The sequence below is a fragment of the Tachysurus fulvidraco genome, chromosome 12 (genome assembly GCF_022655615.1).
Source record: "Tachysurus fulvidraco isolate hzauxx_2018 chromosome 12, HZAU_PFXX_2.0, whole genome shotgun sequence".
Taxonomy (NCBI): Eukaryota; Metazoa; Chordata; class Actinopteri; order Siluriformes; family Bagridae; genus Tachysurus; species Tachysurus fulvidraco.
Window position 1 is genome coordinate 17,027,076 of NC_062529.1, and position 27,236 is coordinate 17,054,311.

The following is a 27,236-nucleotide window of genomic DNA, read 5'->3' on the forward strand; positions in this document are numbered from 1 at the left end:
TGCAATAATTGTATTCTGTCAAATATTCTGAAAACACGTTTAACCCAGTAAAGTAAAGATTTGTTTATTTAGCTCATTTAAAGGTCTGTATCATTTCTTGGCAGAAAAAAAAGCAAATAAGGTATTTGATATTATTTTATTTCTTAAAGCTAACAAATATTACTGAAAACTTAAGATTTTGCCAACTTTATGTATTTCAAAAGTCCTAGATGTACCCTTTTGTCAACATTTATGAAACATAAGAGACATACAATGTTGAATTTGGTGAAACATTGTTTTGGGATCTTTAATGATCTGGAGAACTTATCTAACTTCTAATTAATTCAATTTCCATGATCGTATGTAATAACACAAACTGACACTTTACACATGTTTATACATGACTCTTTACACAGCTCAAACACTAAAATAAAGAATTTAATACAATTTTAAGTTAAGATGACATTAATACAGTATTTACAATGAGAATCCACTGTGATATTTGCTGTATTATTTAATAACAATCATTGTGCCACAATACCTTTGGAAACTGCTAACACACAATTACAAAACCCCCCCCCCAAAAAAAAACAATTTAGGCTGTGACTGACTGACAAATTTGGTAAAACATTTCTTTGGGAACATTTGGAGACAAATATTAACCTTCCTCCAAGACTGATGTGGTGTGTTATACATTTTTCTCAGCTGGTGCAACCTCCAGGATGAGCTGCAGGAACACTGTGAGTTTGTCCAGCAAGTGTGGACACAGTTTGAAGTGAATCAATGGAATATAAATCAAAGCACCACTTAGGATGAAGAGGGTGACATACAGGTACTCGAGCTGAGGATTGTCAACGATCGGAGCTAGAACCAGGAACACAGATGCCAGCAGCACCAGGATAGGAATAATAATGGGTACCTGAGATGATCATATTAAACACAGAATTACAAAGAGCTAAAGAAAGTAATACTTTTTTTTGATAAATCTAAACTTGTGTCATGGTGCAGAGTGTGCATATATTCTTTCACAATTTAAGCACAGAAACTCTTCATTTTCACATTCATAATAGTTTAATAATCTCACCGTGTATGCACGAGGAAGATCAGGAAATTTTATTTTTAGATAGAGTAACCCTGCTATCGTAACTCCATAGAAGAACCAGGCTGTAAAGCTGAAGATCAAATGGGTTGGAATTAGCATTAAAACTAGTCTTCACACACAAAACCTGAACGAACTAAATGTAGTCATAGTGCAGGTGCTTCCAACTGAATTGATCCCATTTGTAATAACATTAATCTCAGAGATAATTCTTATTATGTTAATCACATTATTTACTTTACACAACCACAATAATGTTATATGTGTACAGTTTAACCTGTAATGTTATTGGAAGAAATGTTGTAAAAAAAATAATAAATTCACATAATTTGAAACACACCCTATTTGCACTCTCTGTGTGAATAATAATGATGTACTGACCCTGTTGCAGGTTAAATGTTACAGACCTGAAAAAGTTGACTATACCCTGAAAATCTCCAGGAATGAGTACAATGAGGGAGATGATGGTGGTGAAGATGAGAGCTGGAGAGGGAGTGAGACGCCGCACATGAGCCATAGCTAGGATGTTAGGCTAAAACAGCAACAAAAAAAATATCTTATTTTTTTCTTTTTTTTCTTTTTCTTTTTTACAATATAAACAGTTATTTGGAAATCTATTATTGTAGTTTAAGAGTGAGTACTACATTATTAACAAATTATCATTAAATGAGTCACCTGAAAGAACATGCTGTTGCAGTTAAGAAGATGAAGGCAAAATAATAGTTGTTCTTGTTTTCCTTACCATATGACCCTCTCGGGCAGCGACAAAACAAACTCGTCCTCCGCTAAAAAAGGATCCATTTAGAGAGCCGAAGGATGACAGTGCTGCAGCAATAGACATCACCCAGCCCCAGCTACCCAGGACCTTATTGCTGTTTCCAAAGACATAACAGTATCAACAGCTGCTCAGTCAGTGACTAACAACATATTTAGTGTGCCATTCCTTCTGTCAGCATGCAGAAAAAAACTTACCCCCATGTAACTGCTACAGCACTGGATACCATCATTTCTCTTGGAGTCATGGCAGCCAGATAACTGACATTAACCAGCAAGTAGAGGATGGTTACCATCGGGATGGCAATCAGTAATGCCCGGGGGAGATTTACCTTAAACAAATGGATAGAATTTAGAGATAAGTGCATCTTTTACTGACATTTGCAAGTTTCATAATAATGACTAACTTGTAGATCCACTTCAAAAAGAACTTTATTTCATTAGAAAGTGAAACAATAACATTGCATGCATATTTGTATTGCTCAAGTATACTGTACTATACACATCCTCAATACAAAATATCTTACATCTCAACTCTGGATTTTTCAACTCCTCAGTCACAATATTTAGACCATTTCACCACTAATGTAGGTGGCATTCAGCCGGAGTAAAAAGGAGCGACAGCATACTGAGCTAAACTTAGTGCCATGGCTGCAATACCTGCTGGCTTCAACAAGATTATAAAAGTGAATGCCACAAAAAATGCAGGTAAGGGTCAGAAGATTCTCAGGATGTAGATGAATTCACCTACAGATTCTCTAAACATGGTACCGAGCTCTGCATAAGTGAGCGCAGCACAGATTCACCAGGCCACACACAGCCCAGATGATCAAGCTCGCTCCAGGGCTTCCAACATTAGACATCACAAACTGATGGGACATGAAGATCCCCGAACCTATCATAGTGCCTGCGACCAGAGAGATCGCACTAATTAACCCTACCTCCCGCTTCAGCTTAAATTTTTTATACTCTCTTCTCTTCATAATATAAGTGAAAATGAGCTTATCGAAGTTTGAATGAAAGGAGAAAAAATGAAAAGAGGCATCATAAGACACTAAGTAATTCTGTTTAAATATTAACATGCTTGGAAAAATGTTCTATAAACAAAAAGTATTACGGCAATAAAAGCAACCAGATAGTTAGTTCTCTGTGAACATTTAAAGAACATTTGTTTCTCATCATCATTGTATTTAGTTATTCCATATACATTAACTACCATCACATATAATTCAAATAATAATTAAAAAACCTGATTAGCCAAATATAGTTGTAGTGCTGTGTTGGTGTTATTAAATAAAAAAAAAATATCGACTCTGTAGCACTGAGACATTGTATAAAATGTAATTACATGTTTTGTTTTTTGAACCACAGACAATGTGAATAATTCAATTTGATTTCAATTCGGCTTATAAAGCACTTTTAACTTTTACATATGCAGAAATCTGGATGTAGCTTTATGAACAAATATGAGCAACCTACTGTTATGAGAGCCATGAGGGCTCCCTCTGCTGGCCTGCAGAGGATTTGCTGCACTTTATCATCAGGACTCCATTTCCCACAATAAATTGCACCACCAACTCAGCACACCTGTTTCCTGTTTGTAATCACCTGGTCTCATTTATAAAACTGTGCGTAGGATCCCTACTAAAAGTTTACGTACACCCAAAAGCCAAAAATGGCGTACGCCAAAAAAAAAATCCGATTTATAAAACCGAGCGTACGCTCACCTGTAAGCAATGTTCCCTTTATAAATCACAGATCACCCGCAATCTGCGTACGTGAACCAACCTCAAATCCCGCCCTGTACACGCCCATTTTTAACCATAAATAGTCAATGCAAATCACTGCGCGGGCACGAGAGTGGACCTCATTATAATGAGTTTCCTCTGTGCTCTGTGTGTTTAAAAATGGGGTGAGGAGCCAGCGTGTCAGGGGTAGCCACAGGCCATAATTATGGCCTGCAGGTCATAACTTTACTGTAATACACTGTACTGTCACCAAACTCAGATCACACATCACTGATGTCCTATTACATATGCTAAAACACTTATTTTGGGGAAATGTCTTTGTTGATTTTTTTTATGATTTTCATAAAATCATAAAAATTAAATGTGTGATCTGACTTATGTATTTTGTCCAAAGCGGAAGAAAGCTGATATTGAGGAAAATTGGGTTGTAGCTACATTGTAGCTGCCTGTCTACATTACTACGATAAAAATTAGGTGTTATTTGTGTAGTAACACCCTTTAGCTCAAGAGTTGACTCGGGAAAATGTGAATCTTTACTTAAGTCTATTTAAGCTCACTCAGAACTCTCTGATGGCGTGAAGTATTGCTAGTATTGCTAATCAAGTCAAGAAACAACGTTAAAGCTGAGGACTAAAAAGTAAGTTATTCTAGCCACATAATGTTCATGGTGGGCAACCTAGTGTACGGTGTCCGAGATGTGCAAAACACATTAACAAATCCGAAAACACATTAACAAATCTGAAGACACATTAACAAATCTGAAAACAAATTAACAATTCCAAAAACACATTAACAAATCTGAAAACACAACGACAATTCAGACAAACTGGAAACGGTAGGTATTGTTTTTGAATGGAAACTTACGATCATCGGACAAGACAGCTTTCATTCAACTGTATATCTTGAATGACAGGTTTCTTGTCCAATGATCGGTAAGTTTCCATTCACAAACTATACCTACCTTTTCCGGGTTGTCTGAATCGTTGCACGATACACATTAACAAATATGAAAACACAACGACAATTCAGACAACCTGGAAGAGGTTGGTATAGTTTGTGATTGGAACACATACCGATCATTGGACAAGTCACTCAAGCTATTCAAGGAAGTTCAACAGCTTTGTTTTGTTAAGCTTTGTTTCAGATTTGTTAATTTGTTTTCAGATTTGTTCATTTGTTTTCGGATTTGTTCATTTGTTTTGCACTTCTCGGCCACCGTACTAGTGCAAACAGTGCAAGACAAGGACAGTGCAGACAGACAATACAATACATTACAGGACAGATACATAAAACAGCGCTGAGTGTACAGTTGGTATGATCGACTGCAAAGAAAAGTATTCTTGTAAACTTATATACACATTTGATAGCAGTAGATGGTAGCAGCATTAAAGTAAATTGAACTGCTGTTTTGCACAATACATTACAAGACCTCATATAACTGCTGCATATCATATAAAGTGTTCAGTCCAGTATTTCTGCACATGCAATAGTGTATATCTGCACTTCTTTTGTGTATTCTCTTTTTGTCTATTGTCTTGCACTGTTTGCACCACGTTGCACATTGTGTGGCTAGGGCTACTTACTCTGTCCTTAGCTCTGTCTTTGTTTTATGTACCACCATGATCCTGGAGAAACATTGTCTCATTTCACTGTGTACTGCAACAGTTATCTATGGTTGAAATGACAATATTCAATAATAATATTCTTGACTTGACTTATATGTACAAAAATAGCATATAATTTTTTTTTTTTATTAGAGTGTTGTAAATTTATATATGTGTGTGCGTATGTGTGTGTATCTGTGTGTCAGTTCATTTGACTGGAGAATGTACAGTGAGTAGAACAATGTAATCAATAACATAAAATAAACTAACATGGATAATCACATTGTGAATTGGGAACTTTGCACTAAAACCTAGTTCAGGGAGGTACTGTAATGGAGTTTATTTTTAACAAAGCTGGCAAAGCTGTCTTTATGAACAAGGTTTTTTAATCTAGATTTCTTTTTTCTCTAAACGAGATGCTACTAATGTATTCTAGAAGATTCAAGATCAGGCACCGACTCTACTGCTTGGTGTAATTGGGTACAGCCCAGAGGAAAGCTTAATAGTCTGAGGACGTCCTGTGATGCTTCTTGATCACCTCCACCTCCATCTGAAGAACACCCTTCTAGCCAGACAATAATTCTGGTGTTGTCTAATGCAGTGGTCCACAACCCCCAGACTGCGGACCGGTACCCAAGCACCCAACCGGTACAAGAAACATTAAATTATTTCCATTTTATTTACTATGATGTATTTCTCTCGGGTTTGTGCGACTTTCCATGGACGAGAGGTTAACCGGGAGCTGAGAGACGTCACCTAAAGCTGCACCAATACCTCGCATGTGCAAAATATCGTGATATTGGGGCGGTTTTAGGTGACGTCTCTAGCTGAGTGGCTGCAAGCGGCAGTGGCGTTGTAGCTTTGGTGGAGAGAAGGTGTGTATCGCTCTTCTCTCTGTTCACCAGTACTTTCTCATGTTTAACAGCGCTTGGTGTACGTGTATATTGTGTTTACTCAAATTTAACCCACAAATTAGCAAAAATGAGTAGGAAACAGACGTCTTTAGAAAGTTTCCTTTGGAAAGGAACTTAAATCACTTAAATCCCTATTGCCATTTCCGGCATCCTATCTGTGTGAAGCGGGGTTTTCTGCAGTGAAGGCAACCAAAACAAAACAACGGAATATACTGGACATAACCAACACATTTTGGGTGTCATTGTCTCCTATTACCCCCAGATGGAACCGTCTCGTTGCAAAGAAACAAGATCAGGGTTCTCACTGATTTAGCGTTCTAGTGAGTTAAAATGTTAAATCACTTTATATTCATTTTTTGTGTTACTGTATTTTATTTTGAAGTATAAAATATAATTGTTTAAAATATAATTAAATTAAAATTATTACATCAAAAAAATCAAGTTCCCCTTGGTAAAATTATCAAACGTTGACCGGTCCGCGGCGATAAAAAGGTTGGGGACCACTGGTCTAATGTACCTGAAAGAGAGGGAATTACCGCATCTTCCCATGTAATTGTAATGCTGTCCCAATTTAGTTGTATAGTTCGCACCCTACTTGGAAGGTCTTCGTATTCTATCTAATGAAAACAAGATAACAATAAGCTAAACAAAAGTCAAAAGAAAAGTATGCAACTTTTTTCTAGTTTTTTTTATATTGATTTCACTCTGTGTATTGTCTATTCAATCGTATGTCAATCCAGCTGCTCAAATTTGTTTGCTTCTATACAAATTGAAATTTGAGATATTTTGTTTACATATGTTCATGTATGTCTAAAGAAGAGCTGGTGAAAAGTTCAAGCAGGTCTGTATGCTGGATTCTGTGAGACACAGAACAGGCTTTATCATAGACATTATAACAAAAATGATAAGGAAACGCTCAAGGACAATGAAATAATAAATTCTGAGCAATACAAACGAAATATTGTAATTTACTCTGAAATTGTGGAAGACCTTGTACACAGAGAATTGCTGCCTTTTAACCTAAAAATCATAGTTCCACTCCAGAGTTTGTGGTAATTAATCATCTGTTACACTCCTAAACGGTAAAGCATTTACCTTTTACATTTATCGACCTTGATCTATGATCTATCCCACTGTTCCCTGTGGGATAACATGCAACAAAACATTATTTTACTTATCTTCCTAATAAAGGTACTTTATCTTAAGATAAGAATTACCTCTGGACGCTTAAGCTCTTCAGTTACAGAGTTCAGGTTGTTCCAGCCATCATAAGACCACAGACACTGATAGAAAGCCATTCCTATCACACCAACGCTTTGGCTTGTCCCCTCAAATGCATTTTGAAGATTGCCAGTGTTGCCTTGAATAAGCAACACCACACCACCAATGGAAATAACAAGCAGTGCAAGGAACTTAACTGCCATTAGGATGGTTGAGACAGCGAGGGAAAATCGCACATTCAGGCAGTTCACAGTGACCAAGAGTAAGAGGCCAACAGCAGCTACAGACTTCACCACCACAGCCGGAGGTGCACAGTCTTCATAGAACGGTGCAACAGCATTCTGGGCAAAGCTGAGAGCCAGTCCAGTCATACTGGTTGGCCTCACAACCAGAACAGAGGTGAATGCAAATATAAAGGCCATCGGGTTGCCAGACGTGCGTATTATATAGATGTATTCACCTCCAGATTCACGGATCGTTGTTCCTAGCTCAGCGTACGCCAGTGATGCCAATATTGCCAACAGCCCACAGCAGGCCCAGATCACCAAGCTACCCCCAGGACTCCCGATGTTCAGCAGTACAGTCTGTGGGGACATGAAGATTCCTGAGCCGATCATGACCCCTGCAATGAGGGACACACCACCCATCAGTCCTACTTCTGACTTTAGCCGAAGTTTACTTGATGTGCTGTCCATGTCTATATGTGTTTTATCTAATGAATACTTAGTGCATACTTTTCATAGACACTGCAATGTTTTATTTGCACTTTGCCCCACCTGCAATTAAGTCAGTCAATAATTACAGGCTTGTGGGCATTTAAACTCAACCCTCTCTTTAGTATTATCTAAAGAGCAAGAGAAGCTATATTCATGTCAAGCCATTCATTTGTGTGTAATGTTTCGCCTCCTTTCGTCATAGCTTTAAGTGTTCAAGTTCTTGCTTTTTGAATAGCTCATGAGCAAAAGAGAGGGCTTAGCTTTAATGAGGTATCCATAGAATTGAAACAGTGTTATTGAAACATTAAACAGTGTTAACTACACGTATTATTTACAACTAAAACTAAAATAATGCCATATAGTCAAGTCAAGTCACTTATACATACACTTTTACTTATATATAACAAAATAGTAAAGTAAATACTTTGCATAGTACTGTTCTTCAGTTTTTAGTATAAAACTACTTAGAATTCATTTATTTATTCGGTTTATATTGAGTCTGGCATTCAGAATCCTTCATCTAAAAACACACTTACTCCTATAGTCTTGCTATACAGCAAATATAATCAGTGGAAATTTAATCATGTGCTATCAAGCCTAATCCATACATATAGTACATGTAGCATAGAATTGGGATTCAAGGACAAAAGGAGGTCTTAATATAACATGGTATAACATGCAACAAACAAGGAATTAACTTCATGCTAATATAATGACATACCAGTCCAGAAGATGTCATATTATAGCTAGTTTTCCCATCAGCCTTCTAAAGTCATCAAGTGTCTGGGCACATATTGCAAAGCAAAGGAGTTTCTGCCAATCCAGACTGACTTTAAAATGATTGTTGCAATGAGTTGCTACAATGAGCAGCATTCATTTAAGTAAAGCCATTTCTAATAATGTACCACTTTAAAAGTTAAGCATCTCACATATATACTTGGTCTATAATCCACTCACCCATCTACACAAATCACTCATGCACATTTAATATTCTTAAGATTCTCTCTAAGAAAGGGGAGTTTTTTTTTACTGAAAATCTTATCAGGTAGGTCGAACCACACTGAGAGCAACCAGTGAAAGCAGCAGTGCACAAAATACTTGCTTGCCATCTCAAGTCTACAAGTTGCTGACTCCTGCTGAGTGGAAAATATTAGCAGTAAAGGTAGAAAGTATATATTCATTTTGTGAGACTAGTAGTGGGCCAAAGCATCCTGTTCCAGATGGCTGTCTACTTCTACATGCACAGCAAATTTTTAGCAGAATGGTTTGTTCAAACCAAACTTGATGTTGAATATAAAGTTTCTAGAGATAATTTATATTAATATAATATTTATAACGAATAATTACACCATACAATACTTCATGTGGTTGCATGTAATGTCTTCAGGGTGTAGCACTTCATCCAGTAAAAACACCAGTAAAGTGAAACAAACAACAACACGCACATGTTCATATCCAACCTGAACAGAATCTGCAAAATCTGTAATATTAGCTGAAAGACACACCATGGAGCATGGACATAGCAGAACTGGAGACACAGACTGCTTTCTGGTCTTTTTTCTTTCTGGTTGTCACTGAGCGTGGACATTTACAAACACCAGGCTGCTTAGACTGATGGACCTCAGTCAGATTAAGCTCTGAGCCAGGATTATGCCAGCAAGTACATGTTTCAGCACTGTCATTAGCCAATGCAGGACATCTTTGACCCAGTTTCCTTAAGTAATCATACTGACTGTCCCCTGCACAATGATTTTGTCATTACTATAGTTATAGGATAGGAATGTCAGCTTACTCGGTACAATATGAATTTTTTGTGCAAGCCAGTCTAAGTAATGCCGTCAATTATTAAGCGGGAATACTGTACTGACTCCCAAACAAAACGGTCTAAACCTCCAGCCAAGACCTGCACACTCGGCAATAAACAGTACTGTACATGCTGTGTACATGTTATTGTGTCTAGACGTAGTGCATAAGAGGAAGCACTAAGTCTATGATGTTTAAGAGCATGTTAGCCACCAGCTACATTAACCAGAGAAATTAGCAGAAGTATGGAAATCTAAAGGAGTGTTGGCTTTCAGAGAATACAAAAATATGAGAGGTGCTTCTTTACACAACTTACAAGGAATTATGCAGTTTATCAGAAAACATCCAAGGTGAAGAACAGAGTGAAATTTTAATGTAGTGTGGTGAAGGTTGGCAACAAGACAGAGAGAGAGTTACATTTGCTGAAGCCAGAATTTAATATACAAAAATAAGTGAAACAAGGTAAAGCATGTAAGGGATTAAATATGCTGCTTGTAGTGTTTTAAAAGAATTCTTGTAATATCAGAAAGGAAAACACTCAGTGTGTAAGATGCAGATAGCTTAATATTATGTTAAAATGTTCAGACATGAGCACAGGAATCAAAGAAAAAGAGAATGACTGGTGTATGACAGCAGTATCTATTGCACACACTATGATGTACATCACAATGTGATCATTGAAATATCTCAGTAAATCCACATGCACACAGCAGAGGACAAATTAACCATGTTAATGTGCAATGGGAAATATAGACTACCTGTAGAATTAATTTATCTAAGGAATTCATTTATCAAAGGGGTGTTCAAACTAAAGGGAACATTCAGGCGCACATAGATTACTAGTCTAGATATTTAAATCATATATTTTCATAAAAAAAACAAAACAAAAAACACTATATATTCAAATAATGTTTCTAATGGATATACCTGATTTATATATGATAGTTACCTCAGGACTCTTAAGCTCTTCAGTGATTGAATTAAGAGTGCTCCAACCATCATAGGCCCACAGACACTGGTAGAAAGCCATTCCAGTCCCACTAATGCTGTAGCTGGTCCCCTCAAATGCATTCTGAAGATTTCCAGTGCCTCCTTGGATAAGCAAAATCACACCATTAATAGAAATAACTGCCAGTGCAAGGAACTTAACTGCCATGAGGATTGTGGTGACAGCCATGGAGGAGCGCACATTCAGGCAGTTCAATATGGCCAAGAAGACAATTCCACATGCAGCTACAGACTTTACTACAAGGGCTGGGGGTTCACAGTCTTCATAGAAGGGTGCAACAGCATAGAGCGCAAAGCTAAGAGCACTTCCACTTAAACTGGTTGGCCTCACAAACAGCACAGAGGTAAAAGCATAGAGAAATGCCATGAAGTTGCCAGAAGTACGCAGTGTGTAGATGTATTCACCTCCAGATTCACAAATCACTGTTCCCAGTTCAGCATAGCTCAGTGATGCCAGCATTGACAACAATCCACAGCCAGCCCAGGTCACCAAGCTAGCCCCAGGACTCCCAATGTTCAGCAGTACAATCTGTGGGGATATAAAGATCCCAGAGCCGACCATAACCCCTGCAACAAGGGACACTCCTCCAATCAGTCCCACCTCTGTCTTTAGCTGAAGTTTCTTAGCTGTGTTGTCCATGTCTATAACTCTATGTATGACTGACCTTTCCACTTGATGTATTGTGGTAGTGTCCGCTGCCCTACCTACTGTCACATTTTAAACTCAACCCACTATACTGTATAGCTTACTGCATAGGTGTTCAGTATCGAATTCTGGCAACTCATTTAACTTTTTGTCTTAAATTTTCCCCTTTTGTTTTTTTTCCCCTTTTAGAATTAAAAGTTAAAGTGTAATAAAGCCTTTTCTGGTGGACACGCGCTTGTTATTGAATAACTTTGATGACCTATTTATGAAATGCTTGGAATTTTAGCAAGCATGTAGGGGAATTCCTAACAGTGTTGTAATGTAACGAAGTACAAATACTTCGTTACTGTACTTAAGTAGAAATTTCACGTATCTGTACTTTACTTCGCTATTTAAATTTGTCAACTTTCACTTTTACTACACTACATTTCCTAGATAAAATGTATACCTTTACTCCGTTATATTTACAATAAACATCTTCGTTACTCGTTACTACAAAATAAAATCATAAGAAATGTGTGAGACTGCAATAAGGGAGGTTTGGCGAATCACTGCTCCTACATTGCATTACGCACGTCCGCACGCTCTACGGAGAAGCACAGGTACGCGCAGCGTGCACGCGTAGTCAGAGCTGGAGGCATTTATCTATAACGGCGGCAACCAAAAGCAGTGAAATGTCACTATTCTTATTACCAGAGTTTATAGCACAAACAAAATATTAATGCGATATCAATATTAAATAAAAATAACATTTATTGATTTGGTCTTTGTCTTGCGAATATTTGTTTACTCTTACGGGTCGCCGTGCCGTGCACGGCACGGAAGTCAAAGTGGCCACTAGGGGATGACCCAGAAACAAGCTTCAATTCAACTTTAAAGCATCAAATCCTTCAAAAACACGAAAAAACCTATTTACCTAGTAAAGTTTATACTCTCAATAATTTTTTAAGCCCACACACAAAGCACAATATGATTCACAGCCTTCATACAATTAGAAAAAAATTTTGAACAAAACTGACCTAGGTGGCGCTAGACCGGTTTTTCCCTTACCTTTAGACGCGTCTCTTTCTTCACTGGGGTAATATATTCCAACACAAATAATCCACAAAAATCCACACAGATCCAAGGAAATATTCCGTTAGTGTTCTGAAAACTGGAAACAGAAGTGCGCTATCATCTCGTTTTGCCGCTCTAACTTCTAATTGGGATATTCAAAAATTATTTATAGCCCAGGTCCTAACGAATCAAATAAGCCCTCATTTGAGCCAATCGGTGCTTGTATGGCAGAGATAGACGGCTGAGAAGCCAATGATGGCATGACCTCATTTTTGGGAACCCGCCTTTGACTGACAATTACTCCTTCCAATAGCAATGAAATGGGCTGGGACCTATATAGCTGTTTAGCCAATAAGCAGACGATTCCAACGGTATGCGGCATGCCGTATGTTCTTTGACTGTGTCTGCGTGAACTGGATGAGCAAAGGAATTCTTGCGTAATCCCTGACCTTTTGTCCCTCTCACAGCTCAGGGTGTCAAGTTACAGGCCTGTTTTCACACCAGAGTGATAGAGAGAGAGAGTCTAGGCTTATTTAAGGCCTTTCAGACTGAGCATGCAGCCTTTTATTTCAAAGTTATATAGTAAACAAGTACACAAAAACGCTGCACCCGACGACCAGGGCCGTAGAAAAATATTCATATAAAATCCATTTTTGGGTCTTTTGACTTGAATTTTTTTTTGGTGAAAGCCACGACATGTGGCTATGACGCTCAGTTGTTGTTTTGTCCCTAGCATGTTCCAGAAAAATAAGATTAATCAGTTTATCAGAAAAACAACCCAGGCGGACAGGAAAACCTGCATTCTAACCCCTGTAACTTTGTGCCAGTAAGGCCTAGAATCTGATGTGTAATGGAATGGATGTGTAAACTAGTTTCTAAAACTAGAGAATCTCTTCTTTCAAATGAGACCAGGCTCACCCCTGTGTGTCAAAGTATGTGGGAGCTGTACCACTTTTTGTTGGGCAAGTCATACAGGCGGAGATCCTGCATTCATTGGACACACTGTTTGTAGAGAATGCACACATACATGAACTGATTTGATTCAAGACTGTCATCATTACATCATGCATAAAATTTTTGTGTCCACTTTTGCCATTTAATAATACCATTTTTAGCTTACTGTGTAGTCATATAATATTAAATATAAAAGATGAAATCCTAGAACCGGCCCTGCTCTTCTGCCTACTGAAAATCGCTGAAATTTTACTTTTTACTTTTACTTCAAATACTTAAGTACGTTAAATATCAGAAAATTACTTTTGATACTTAAGTACAGTATATATCAGATACTTTAAGACTTTTTCTTGAGTAATATTCTAAGAGGTGACTTTCACTTCTACCAAAGTCTTTTTCTAGTACGATACTTGTACTTTTACTCAAGTATTGCTTTCTAGTATTTTATACACCACTGATTCCTAAGTCCACTGCCATTATCATCCATATGGGCGGTAAAATTAGGACAGTGTGCAATGTTTTCCAGTTGTCAGAAGCCACACTACTAAAACATGTACTTAGGAGCATACTTGGTGGCACTTTCTAGGGTCCTCCGTACAAGTGGAAGTAGGAAGTAGTGCTTATCTAAAAACTAAGGGAGTATATCTTCTGCCAAAGGCAGTGTGATTAAACAAAACAGAACACTTTGGCAGTAATCTGGTTTCTCATGTGTAGAAAAAAAAGTGTTTTGTTTTTTTTTGTTTAAAACTTCTCAATTACACAGGGCTCTTTCTTAAGGCCATCCTTTGCATTCCATTGTCTTTGGACCTAACTTTGTGCACAGGGTCTTCAGAGAAAACTAGTCAAAATCTTTCAAACTTACAGGAAGGTTATGATAACTCAAACAATCCCTCCTATAACTGTGATAAGCAGAAAAGCATCTCCGATTGCACAATATTTTGAACCTTGAGGATTAATGGGCTACTACAGCAGAAGATCACATCGGGTTACATTGGGCACATGTTCACCATGACTGGAAAATTAGTGACTGGAAAACCCTGACTTCATCTGCCTATTAGCAAAGGTTTGACACCAATTGGTCATTAGAAGAGGTTTCTATTTGTCTTATTGAAATTCACAGTTGAAATTCACAGAGAAATTCTTTCTTTGCATATCCCAACTTGAAATGAAGCTAAAGAAATAACCCATGATACAATGCCCCTGGAGCAGAGAAGGTTAAGGAGTTTGCTCAAGGGCACAAGAGAGGCAGCTTTGTGGTGCTGTGGCTTGAACAGGGGACTGACCATTTACAGTAATTACCATTAGGCTACTACCGCCCTAAATACTTTTGCCTTATTTTTTACACAATTTTACATGAAACTTTAGAAATATCTTGTATAAAAATCCCAGAAGATCAGCATTTTTGGTAATACTGAAACCAGCTCTACTTGCACCATAACCATGATCAAAATAACTGATAGCACATTTTTCCCCATTCTGATATTTGATGAACAGCTCTTAAGCTCTAACTGTGTGTGTTTATGCACTGCACTGCTTCCACATAAATGGCTGACTGGATAGTGTGGATAGCTTACACATGAATGGCTGACATTGCATGTATATATCGGTTGTTCTTCTTCAGTGGTTTCCTCAGTTCCAAGAAGTCCTTCAGTATCTTTAACTTTCATTTTATGAATGCAGGCTGGCACCTTAACCACCAGGATTTGCTGTCTTTAGAAAAGCAACAATATTTCTGTTAAAACTTAGGACCAACAATGGATGAGCATATCTTGAGGACCCTATAAGGCTTTACTATGACATGGCTATGTGATGCCAGTATCTTGTAATGACAAATCTATCCAGAAGATGTCATCATATAACAAGGTTACAATTAAGAGGTTCAAAACCAACATGGTATCTAATGTGATGACACTTTTAAGCCTTAAAGGCATGAAATTCTGTGAAATCCAGAATACTTTCACCTTTCAGTCACAATGAGCTGACAATCAGAAATGTAAAAAACGTAAAGCCATTTATAATTATAATACACAAATAAAACTGCTCCGGGTGTGTTTTCACGGTGTGTGTGTGTTCACTGCTGCGTGTGTGCACTTTGGATGGGTTAAATGCAGAGAACGAATTCTGAGTATGGGTCACCATACTTAGCCATATGTCACTTCACTATAAAAGCATCTTGACCCAATGACATCTTGACGTTTTCATAAAGATTCTTCCATAAGCAATTCTTCCCTCAAGCAATCCACCTGATGAACAATTAACACCATGGAACACACAACTCCTAATATTTGCACTATGTATACCTCAATTGTACATTTCATACTTGCACTCAGTACATACATACATACATACATACATACATACATACATACATACATACATACATACATACATATTGTCTGTACTGTTTACTTCAACTGCACATTTCACAATTGCACATGTGTACATACAAATTGTATATATTGTATATTTATTTGCATATGTCTATTTAAACTGCACATTTCACACCTGTATATGTGTACATACAATTTCTTCTATACTGCATATGACATCCTGTTACACTGTGGAGATTATGTCACTAAAACAAATTCCTTGCATGTGTAAACATGCCTGGCAATAAAGCTGATTCTGATTCTGATTCTGATTCCGATAAAGAGTTGCTCCAAGTGGTTTTGGGGCATTTTCTCTTAAAATTAAAGAAAAGATCCTAGTAAAGATAAAAGTTATTCATAAATCATCTTAACCCTTAAAAGATCTCATAAGGTCAAAAAATGTTATGAAAAGTGAAGAGAAAATTTAAGAGGCTTAAGAGTTTCTTTATCAGAGGAGAAAATGTCTGAAAGGTGAAGAGGAAGAAGAAATGTGTTGCATTCAATATTTAATAATGATAGTGAGTTAATAAAATGTTCATGTGACCCATTATTAGCAACGGGTAAACTTGGCACAAGCAAAGAGTTCATGGACAATCTTTTCCCAAGGGCTACCATCAAGGTGTACACATCACTCCCCTGTATGTATGCGTCATCTTGACAGTTCATTTCTGGCAGTTGAATTGCTCTCAGAGACAAGATATGAGTAAGCCCAAGTGACATGGTGAAAACAGCTGCTCGTCCTCATACCATTTCGAGTCCTGATGTAACTGTCACAATATTGTCTTAGCAGACAAAAACAAAACATTGCAAAGTTTGAGAACTATCATGAATGGACTGCTCTCAACTGACTGATGCACCTTAAACCAGATGCCAAACTGACAACCTCTCTAGCCTGTGGGTGAAGAATCCATGATGATTATTCCTCTCCAGTGGGGCATAATCCCAGTGGGACTTATTCTGCAAGAAATGTCTTTCACTGCCAGCAGGCTAATGATTGCATTCTGTCTACTGGGACACATTTTATTCTGTGTAACTTGGAGTACAGTTGAAGGCTGATGATATATCAATGAATTGAACAGTGTAAGTGGGAATAATGGATGTGTAAAGTCTGGCCTGCTTCTGGATGAGAGCAGGATTGACCTGGATTGATGCCACTTTGAAGGCTCCCTGCATGGGCATTGAGGAAGGTATACATTTGAATTTGACTTACAGTTTTTTCAGACCAACAATTTTTAGAGACGCTCAATATACCACTGAAATGAGGAAGGAAAATGGAAAATGATGCAGACACAGGGAAAATGTGACCTAAACTCAAGATTGAACCAGGGACACTTTATCTGTACTTGTTAAGTGTTAAGTTTGCCCCAATAAACTTTAAATGACCCCCAAAATCAGTCATGGGTGAATTTGTTACACTTATGTCTATCAAAAGGCTTCTATTCTCAGATTATTATAAATCTGGTAAATTGAAAGGCTTTAATCCAAACCTCATTAATGTAAATATGAGTATAAATAATTGTAATAAATATGGTTAATATGATAAAAATGTTTCATACAAGTTAAAATCAAATTATATAAAATCTAGATTCTGTAGATGGAAAATTCATGAATAAAAATATCCTGCTATAAACGATGCATTCCAATGAGATGAAATTGTTTTTGAATATTTTATATCTGAATGATTTTGAATGATTTTATAACAAGCCAAGACACAACTACTGAAATCTGCTACATATGATTAGTACAATATTAAAAAAGCAATGCATAATTAACCATATAATTGTGATGATTATATAAATGATCGTTTGAGCATAAACAGCTGACCTTAAATGTACGTATCAGTACTGAGCTGAATGTTTAACATTTAAAGACAATATAGTAAGTTCTGTACAGGCCCACCTCTAATTAATTCCATTCTACTGCACTGCAAACACTGAAAAATTTTAGCTGCTTATCTGATTTGCATCAGACAATTTTAACCCAATTTTAACCCATCTTATGTAATGTGTAATACTAACAAATAAAAATATTTGATATTTATATAATGTTTTATTATTTATATGTTTTAATGTGATTTTTGCAAGTTCCCATAGGCATTAGGTTTGACACTTGTGCTTTAAGTGGACAAGTAGAACCAAACAATGCCAGTCACTTGACTGTAAAGCATGTGATGGTTACCTCAGAACGCTTAAGCTCTTCAGTCACTGAATTCAGAACGCTCCAACCATCATAGGCCCACAGACACTGATAGAAAGTCTTTCCTATGACACTGATGCTCTTGTTGGTCCCCTCAAATGCATTCTCAAGATTATCAGTGCTTCCTTGAATAAGCAACACCACACCACCAATGGAAATAACAAGCAGTGCAAGGAATTTAGCTGCAGTGAGGATTGTGGTGACAGCCATGGAAGAGCGTACATTCAAGCAGTTCACTGTGGCCAAGAGTAAGAGGCCAACAGCAGCTACAGACTTCACCACCACAGCCGGAGGTGCACAGTCTTCATAGAAGGGTGCAACAGCATTGTGCGCAAAGCTGAGAGCCAGTCCACACATGCTGCTTGGCCGTACAATCAACACAGAGGTGAAGGCATAGATAAATGCCATCAGGTTGCCATAAGTGCGTAGTATGTAGATGTATTTGCCTCCAGATTCACGAATCACTGTTCCCAGCTCAGCATAGCTCAATGATCCCATCATTGACAACACACCACCGGCAGCCCAGATCACCAAGCTAGCCCCAGGACTCCCGATGTTCCTCAGTACAGTCTGTGGGGACATGAAGATCCCTGACCCAATCATAACCCCTGCAATGAGGGACACTCCTCCAATCAGTCCCACCTCTGATTTTAGCTGAATTTTCTTAGCTGTGTTGTCCATGTCTATACGTGTATTACAGACTAGACTTTCCAACTGATGTATTGTTACAGACACTGTATAATGTTACAGCAAATTCTGCCCCACCTACTAGTGCCAGTTAATAATTACAGGCAATCTCTGGCCACTCATTTAACTTTTCTGTTTAAATTTTCCTTTGAGCTGAGAATATAGTTAAAGTGTTAAAGAGTACAGAGATTCATAGAATATTCTTTTTCACAAGCTTGTTATTGAATAACTACTTTGATCACTCAGAAACACAAAGTTTGTGCCTTTTACAGATCTTACAAGATTATTTTACTGCATACCCATGTTAACATGTTAGTCAATAAGCTGAGGGATTCTTCAGGTTTATATTTAACAAGTCAATCCTTAGTTGATTCAATCCTTCACGTTTAGAATAAGAGTATAAGAGAAAGCATCTACAAAGTAGGAGCTCATAAACATTTGGTTCATGAAAAGAAAACACTATGTAGTTGGTCTTCTCATCACTCTGCTCAGTTCCAGCCTGAAGTATGTCTCTTGCTAGTAAGTCTCATGGATCAGACTGAATCAGTAGGCATGGGTGGAAATGTTGCTGGGTAAAGTGAGTGGCACATTAAACTTAAGGATTTGCAGTTTTCAGATACACTACTATTATTATCCTGCTTATAGCCTACTTATAGGTCAACACCTATGTGTTTAAGACCTGCATCACACAGAGACCTAATCATATAGCAGGATAGCAGCAATTTCTCAAATTATAACTTGATAAAAAATATCTAATAAAATATTATTCTAAAACGTTTTACTTGTGCTGACTTTGGATTGATCATTCGTAAACTGTAACTTGTAGGTCAGCTGGAAAATAACTCATTTGAAGTCAGTATCCTGTAATGACTTGCTGTTCCAGAAGATGTCCTCATATAACTAATTTACAAATTCAGCAACTGAATAACATTGATCTATGCATGTGTGATTCAATTTGCAGGCATTAAGTAAATGAGGTTGTTTAAGATCAGCATATTAACCGGTGAAAATACTTGATTTGTAGTTAAATAATCAAAAACAATCCATGTCTGACGAGAAGAGCTGAGAAAGCACACTGTTTCCATTACTGCAAAACCATAAAGAACTGTAGTTAATAATAAAAAATAAAATACAAAACTACTCAGGTATGTTTTATATATATTATAATATAAATCCTATATATAAATAGTCTGAAAAATGTTAACTTATATTGACCTTCAGATATTTATGGAAAAGATTTCATTAATTTAAGAAGTAACTTTATTATTTCCCTTGTACCACTGGTTACAGACCCCATAAAATGATTTACAGTCATACCTAACAGCTTTCCTCTCCCCCCCCCCCCCCTCTCTCTCTCTCTCTGTGTGTGTGTGTGTGTGTGTGTGTGTGTGTGTGTGTGTGTGTGTGTGTGTGTGTGTGTGTGTGTGTGTGTGTAGAAAGGTCATTATTTACATTCACATTATTTATGTACTCTTAGTATATATTTATATACTGTTCAGTGTCACCCAAATGAGGATCATCTCAGGGATTTTTTTCTTGAAACCATTGCCTCCGGCTTGCTCATAAGGGATAGGGATAGATACATACATATATATTTTTTAATTAATATATTTAAATTAATTTTAAACTTTAATTGTATGTATTAATTTATTTATTTTTATTCTTATTTTTTCTTATTATATATATATATATATATATATATATATATATATATATATATATATATATATATATATATATATATATATATATATGTATATATATATATATACATATATATGTATATATATATACATATATATATATATATATATATACATATATATATATATATATATATATATATATATATATATATATATATATATATATATTTCTTTTTTTCTCTCTCTTCTGTTTCTGGTTTGAAACAATGGGAATTGTTATAGTAAAAGCACTATACAAATAAACTGAATTTGAATATAAACATTCTGATGTTTATTTTGCACACAGTTTGAACAGGCAAAGTAGCCACAATGTGGTTACCACTTTGTATACACAATGCTTTGATCCTGTACTCAAGTTAATGATAATATTTAACCAATTAGTAAATGCTTGCATTCATGCAGCTAATTCTGATTTTTCACTAGTGTTCAAATTGGAGCTCATACATGCATTATACAGATGCAGATTAATGATTAGGAGCAAATGTGTAGGCCATTCTCATATGCTGGGTTGGTTCTGGTCTAGTTGAACAAAATACTATGTTGGTCAAAAACTAAATTATATGGCTAAATGTTAACATGACTAGTCTGTATAATGACCAAAGCTCAACCTCACTGAACACCTTTGGGACGAACTGGAATAGTGACTGCACCCCAAACCTCCTCACCCTACATCTGTGCCTGATCTTACTAATGATGTTGTGACTGATTGAACACAATTCCCACAGCTACACTCCAGAATCTAATAGAAAGCCTTAACAGTAGAATGGAGATTATTATAATACCAAAGTCTGGAATAATCTCTTGGTCATATAGTTTATTAACTTTGTCATATAATATATATTTTTGTCATCAGAATAACTATCTACCAAACACACAGTACTCAGGGATTTGACTATGGCATATCAGCACTCATAAATATTACTAAATGCTACAATCACTGCTAAATATCCAATAGTTACACCTCAATTATTTCACACAATAGAGGCAGTGCTAGCAATCATCAATATTCCGAATCACTGACAAGATTTTACTTTCATTTTAACATCTCAAGTGCTCGAACTTGAATTACTGAACAAACCTTTATTTATTAGCATTAATTATGGCATCAAAAAGTATTCATTTCAACAGTCAGTATTCAATCCAGACCTGTAATTCAGCTAGGATGCAGTGACCAGTTGTGGCAAGAAAACACTAAATATCTGTGTAAGAGAAACATTTCACATTATCACTGTCCCCTTTATTTTAATATTAAACGTAAAATACAGCTGAGCTCTATAACTAAATTGTCCAAACATTATAAGTAAATCTTCTTCTTCCATCTAAGGGAGTTTTTCCTCACCACAGTCACCTCAGTCACCCCAGGCTTGTTCATTGAGGATACATACAAACACATTTAAATATAAGTCTAATATAGATCTTGAACTTTTGTATTGTAATAATCTTTGCATGATATTAAACTTTTTGTATTATGTTTCTTATGTTCTGTAAAGCTGCTTTAAGACAATGTCCATTATTAAAAGTGCTATACAAATAAAATTGAAAGTTGTTAACAATTGTGAATTTAAAAAAAAATCCTTTGATCGTTTTGGGGAAAATTTATATATAAAAAGTATAATATGATTCTGCCGTAATTAAAAAATATACCATTATCCAAAATTGTACTTGTCTAATTAAATATGTTACAACATCTACTGGAATCAGTACTAACCTAGCATGTTAGCAACAGAATGCAGGCCAATTTAGTTCCATATAGGCAAATAATAGGAAATATGTGAAATGTGTCTCAACATGCATTTCAAGACTTCTACTGAAGGAAAAGAAACACCTTATTTTGTACAAGTTTTTTTTTTAATTAAACTGCAAAGATGATTTACTATTAAACTGATAAGACTGCATGCTAAACAGAAATAATGGGCACCTCACTGGACCCATTTGATTGATATATACAGACTAATCAAAATTTAGATCTAGCTCTTCAGTTAAGATCTTCAGAGTGGGAGAAAATGTGTGATCTCTGCGTCTTTAACTATGGTATGCTTGTTGATGTTAGGTGAGTTGGCTGCTTTAAGTATTTCAAAAACTGCTGATCTAATTGAATTTACACACACACACACACACACACACACACACACACACACACACACACACACACACACACACACACACACACACACACACACACAAATATCTAGGTTTACAGAGATTGGTACGAGAAACATACAAACATACAAACATCCTACGAGTGGTGGGTCTGCAGACTAAAAAACTTTGTTAATTAGGTAGAACAGACTGGAACCAGACGGGTCAGAGCTGAAAGGAAGTCTATAGTAACTCAAATAAGCACTCTTTACAAATGTGTTAAGCAAAAAAGCATTTCAGTATGCACAACACATCAGACCTTGAGATGGATGAGCTGCAACAGCAGAAGACCACAGCAGGTGTCACACCTGTCAGCCAAATACAAGATTTTGAGGCCACATGATGGCTAGATTGGATAACTGAGTCTATAAGGAAGTGTAAAGGTGTTCCTTTTAAAGTGGATGGTGAGTATATAGTGTACAGGCATTGTGTGTGTTAGAGAAGAAGAGAATTTCAAGATCTGTTTTGAAGAGTTAAATAAAATTGTTATTCAAATTTTATTGTACAAAAGTATACAAATATGATTTGCTAACATATTTAATATTGTGTAAATAAAATGCCTTTCATAATATGCATTTCAAATTTTAAAAAAGACAAATATTGCAACAATGGCAGAATCTGAGCAAGAAATTTGATGTTGGTTTAGAGATTAGAAATTAATCAGCTACCTGCATAAATGCTGTTGTGCAAATCTTTTTTTGTTGTTTCTTGCATTTTTTGTGGCTCATACACAAATCAGCTTGTTTAGTTTACTGTACATTTTACAAACTCAGACTGACATCCAGGTTGTGTTAGGAAATGCCATTGCCAGTGTATCACTGTACTTCACACTGATTAAATCACTGAATGGATTGGATTACTTTTAAGGCTCAGCCACAGCCTGCAATAAACATCAAACCTAACATCAAACCTAATGAAGGTTTGATGTGACACAAATTAAATGTCCAAACACATGCACATGAGGGTCACAAAGACATGTTCCCACCCAGAACAAGAGGGAAGAAAAGACACAGACATTTGGCTTGTGGCATTTTTCAAAATGTACCAATTAATCACAGATTTGCATGTTCCAGATTTGAAAAGAACTACTTTTATCTGTGCCGATTTATGCATTAAATTGTCAGATACTTATATTTTCAAATACAAAGCAAGTTCCAATTGAGGTTTATTTTCTGTCATGGAAACAAAGCAGATTTACTACTTTTAATTTGCATTCACTAGTTTTCTTGTAAGCTATTTTAAAATAGATTTCAAAATGTAAATATATATGTAGGTGTATTTACTGTATAGACCAAATGTTTACAATTTTGCAATTCCATGCATTTAAAAATGCATTCCAGGATACTATTTAATGCACCGCCCAACGTTATAATAAAATAGAATTTTGGCTTAAACTTCACTGTGCTGACAAAGCTTTAGTGTGGCATGAGTGAGACGCAGACATCAGATCAACAGCCAGCTGCTCCCAATTACATTCAAGCAAAGCTTGTGCAGAATCCCTCATTAAGAACAAAAACCCAAAGCCACATGGAGGCAACCTGTGGGAATCATGGAGCAATAAGAAAGTCTCTTCACCACAATTATCGTCACATTGACACAAGCAAGGATTCACAGATGTCTAGTGAAAAAAAAACTTTTTTTTTGTGACACTAAATATATGTCCATGCCTATTCTGAGGTCATTCATAAAGGCTACACCATGGCATAATGTTCACAATTGTGAATATATCAGTTTTCCCATATCAACTTGATCCTGTTACTTAAATCAAGAAGTGATTCTACTTTCTGAATTTGGTCCAGACAAGCTCAACAAATGGAGCTGTGAATCATTCCACATGTACGACTCAGTCAGCAGCTGATTCCAGACAGGAACTGATAGCATAAGCAATGATGTAGTGTATAATCATGCTGACCACAAAGGGAAAAGACACAGATTTCATCAGGCTACATGGGAAATGACATGACTTCAGCTGTGTAATCATTATTTCCTACAAGTTCCTAGAAGAAAAAAAATGAAGTAAAAGTCTTTGCTCAGCATCATTCTTTTGGATTGTCAGGTGGTAATTATGCCAAACCGAGAGCCTGAGCTGAGTTTATTTTGAAATGTCTTCAATCGTAGCTCAATTCATTGGGAAGAAATGGCTTGTTACTGTACCACAGCATTGCTCCCAAAGAGAGTAAAAACAGACTAGTGAGTAAAATAATATATGAATGCTGTAGTCATAGTGGCACTGAGTAAGAAATAACTCAGTCATTAAGTGGTTGGATAACTCTTCTTTGAGTTTGCCATTCTGAGTACAGTTTCAGACTAAGATGAAAAAGATCACATCAGTGTTTATTTTTTAAAAAAAAAAAAAAGAGTTTACCCAGTGCTGGTTAAAGAGTTGAACTTTTAAGTAGGTTGACTTTTACAGAATTATTATTATTACTGCTCAAGAGTTTATGATGTGGTAGTACTGAAAGCCAAGCAGCACTTAAATGTCATGAGTGTTAGTGGAGGAAGTTCCCATGTCTGGAGATTCATCCTGTACAATGTTTCATAAAATTCTAATCCTCATTAAAAACAATGAATTAAAAACAACGGATTTTCTCCAAGCAGTGTTATGCCAGTGCACACTTTTATGTTACATATGCATTGTATTAAGAATATTGATTTTATAAAACATCTGAATCCCCCTATTCACCTATTTAGCTGTGTTGGCTTCCTCATTGGAGTTCCTAATTACCTCTCGTAATGACTTACAAATCACACACTTCCAGGATACCAGGGGTTTTCAGCCATTTTGCAGTCAGAAAAATGATCTGTAGAATTTCTTTGATAAAAATGTAATTGTTCAAATATTAGGTTATTAATTAAATATGTACTGGCTTTTTATCAAAATCATATACTGTGTAACTGCAAAAATGTCTGCTAACAGAATACATTAGGACCTTATTTATATAAAAGCAGAAGCAGCCAGAACTCCAGCCCAACTTCTGCCTAAATTTTGTATTCTCCTTCCCATTACACTCTTCAAGCCACTTAGCTGAGACATGGTCTGCACTAGCAAACTACTCTTTAATAAGGTGCCTTATATCGTTTCTCAGTCAAGAAGCTTAACTACAGTTACCAGATAAGATGTCTACTCACAGAGGGGTGGAATGTGTCAGAGCCACAATCTGACATGAACACAGCTGGCTAGCAGACTCCCGAAATATCCCATGATCTTATTTCATGCAGCACACAAACACACAAAATATTCATGCTTGTCTATGGGGAAGTCACTGGAATAGCACTTACAACTCGACCCAATGCCCTATCCTGTCTGCCACTGTCTGCAAATGAATGGCGTTTGGAGTTGCTGTTATTTGAAGCCTGCATCCAAATACATTTCATGATGGTGGAACAAGCTACTGACCGTGATTCTAATACACTCACATGCTCTGTATGTTTCCTGATGCTCTACACCTTAGTATGTGATATTATTTGGTTTCTCCTCTGTTCAGTTCATTTTTATTATTGGATTGTATTTATTGTGCAGTTTCTGCATTATTTATATCAGACTACAGTAAATGACAATATCTCATTGAAAATTTGTTTATTCCTTAATTATAGCATTACTTAAAGTTGTGTGTTTGCAAAGTATTGGCTTGATTATTGCTGAATTGTACTTTGCACCATGTTTATCTGCACTTGTAATTTGTAGCTCTTGGCAGCACCTTTAATTTTTGTTCTCTCTGCACCAACAGAAAGGGAGGTAGCTTCCACTGTTCCTGAAATTCAGTCTTTAAACCGCAATTAAGATTTTGCCTAAATCCAATTCTGCTTTGATACTTTACCATCTTGTTCATATGAGATTATTCATGTATATGGACCTCTGCTGTGAAAGAATCAATAACAACCTGATATACCTTTTATGAACAGTAACAAAAAGACCATACTTAATCTCTACAGTAATAAATTAGCCTTCATTGCAAAGAAGATCTCCTCTAAATGCCAGCTGATGTTTAGGATTAGGACTAGAAAGCAAAAGAAGGCCAGATGCAAAGTTACTTTGTTCAGCCATGGCATTATTGCCAATTCTGTGCCAGGATCTGTGGTTGTAGGATTGGAGCCAGCAGCAATACGCCAATGCACAGTTTAGTATTATAAAGGAAAAAACACTATAATTATAATCAGGGCTGTGTTTCCCATAAGCATAACAATGTTAAGGTCATCTTAACTGGATCGAAAGTGTTCATTGTGATGTACATTCTAACATGCAATGCTGAACTTTGTTCTTCAATGCTTTTTGGAAACTGGTCCTAGACAGTTTTTATTATTGATTGTAGCACTTGTGAAATACAGACCATGAATATGGATATGTAAGATTTTTTTCACCCTGCAGAAAAATAAGATTTATTTCTTAAAGTCAGATGTATAAGAATCTCTAATGTAACCACACACCAGTTGTACATATACAGTACAAGTTGTGTATCATGTTTCTAGCCATTCACACTGCAAGAAATCTGTTCTGCAAAAATATAATCAATTTGTCTAAAGAACAAATCTAAAATTTTCATTTTTGTAGTCGTAATGGTCTAAAAAAATCTAATTTGGTTGAACATAGTTATCACTTAACTATGTTAATAATTCACA

The 27,236-nt window shown here is 36.3% G+C and overlaps 1 protein-coding gene across 7 annotated transcripts; it reads right to left on the bottom strand.

The window, feature by feature from the left end:
* Positions 1-48: 48 nt before the first annotated feature.
* Positions 49-18,823, bottom strand: LOC113659315 (b(0,+)-type amino acid transporter 1-like). Of its 7 annotated transcripts, XM_047821427.1 has the most exons (8): positions 11,272-11,627; positions 10,808-10,950; positions 7,336-7,923; positions 2,051-2,184; positions 1,821-1,950; positions 1,486-1,610; positions 1,064-1,151; positions 49-898 (listed from the first exon to the last, which is right to left on the bottom strand). In XM_047821427.1, the coding sequence occupies exons 1-8, from the start codon at positions 11,504-11,506 to the stop codon at positions 668-670; spliced, it is 1,674 nt and encodes a 557-aa protein (XP_047677383.1). In that variant the 5' UTR covers positions 11,507-11,627; the 3' UTR covers positions 49-667. The 7 variants fall into 7 exon arrangements, with proteins under 7 accessions (XP_047677383.1, XP_047677381.1, XP_027027811.2 ...); XM_047821425.1 differs by lacking the exons at positions 10,808-10,950; positions 11,272-11,627 and adding an exon at positions 18,070-18,823; XM_027172010.2 differs by having other exon boundaries at positions 10,808-11,634.
* Positions 18,824-27,236: the final 8,413 nt, after the last annotated feature.

What these genes read in the sequence shown, in the direction of transcription:
- LOC113659315 (XM_047821425.1), bottom strand. Translation starts at nt 18,768, where the DNA reads ATGGACAACACAGCTAAGAAAATTCAGCTAAAATCAGAGGTGGGACTG. An exon ending in GCTGTAGCAGTTACATGGGG is followed by an intron (nt 1,951 to 2,050) that starts GTAAGTTTTTTT and finishes CTTTGGAAACAG; the next exon opens with CAATAAGGTCCTGGGTAGCT. An exon ending in ATCTTCCTCGTGCATACACG is followed by an intron (nt 899 to 1,063) that starts GTGAGATTATTA and finishes TGATCATCTCAG; the next exon opens with GTACCCATTATTATTCCTAT.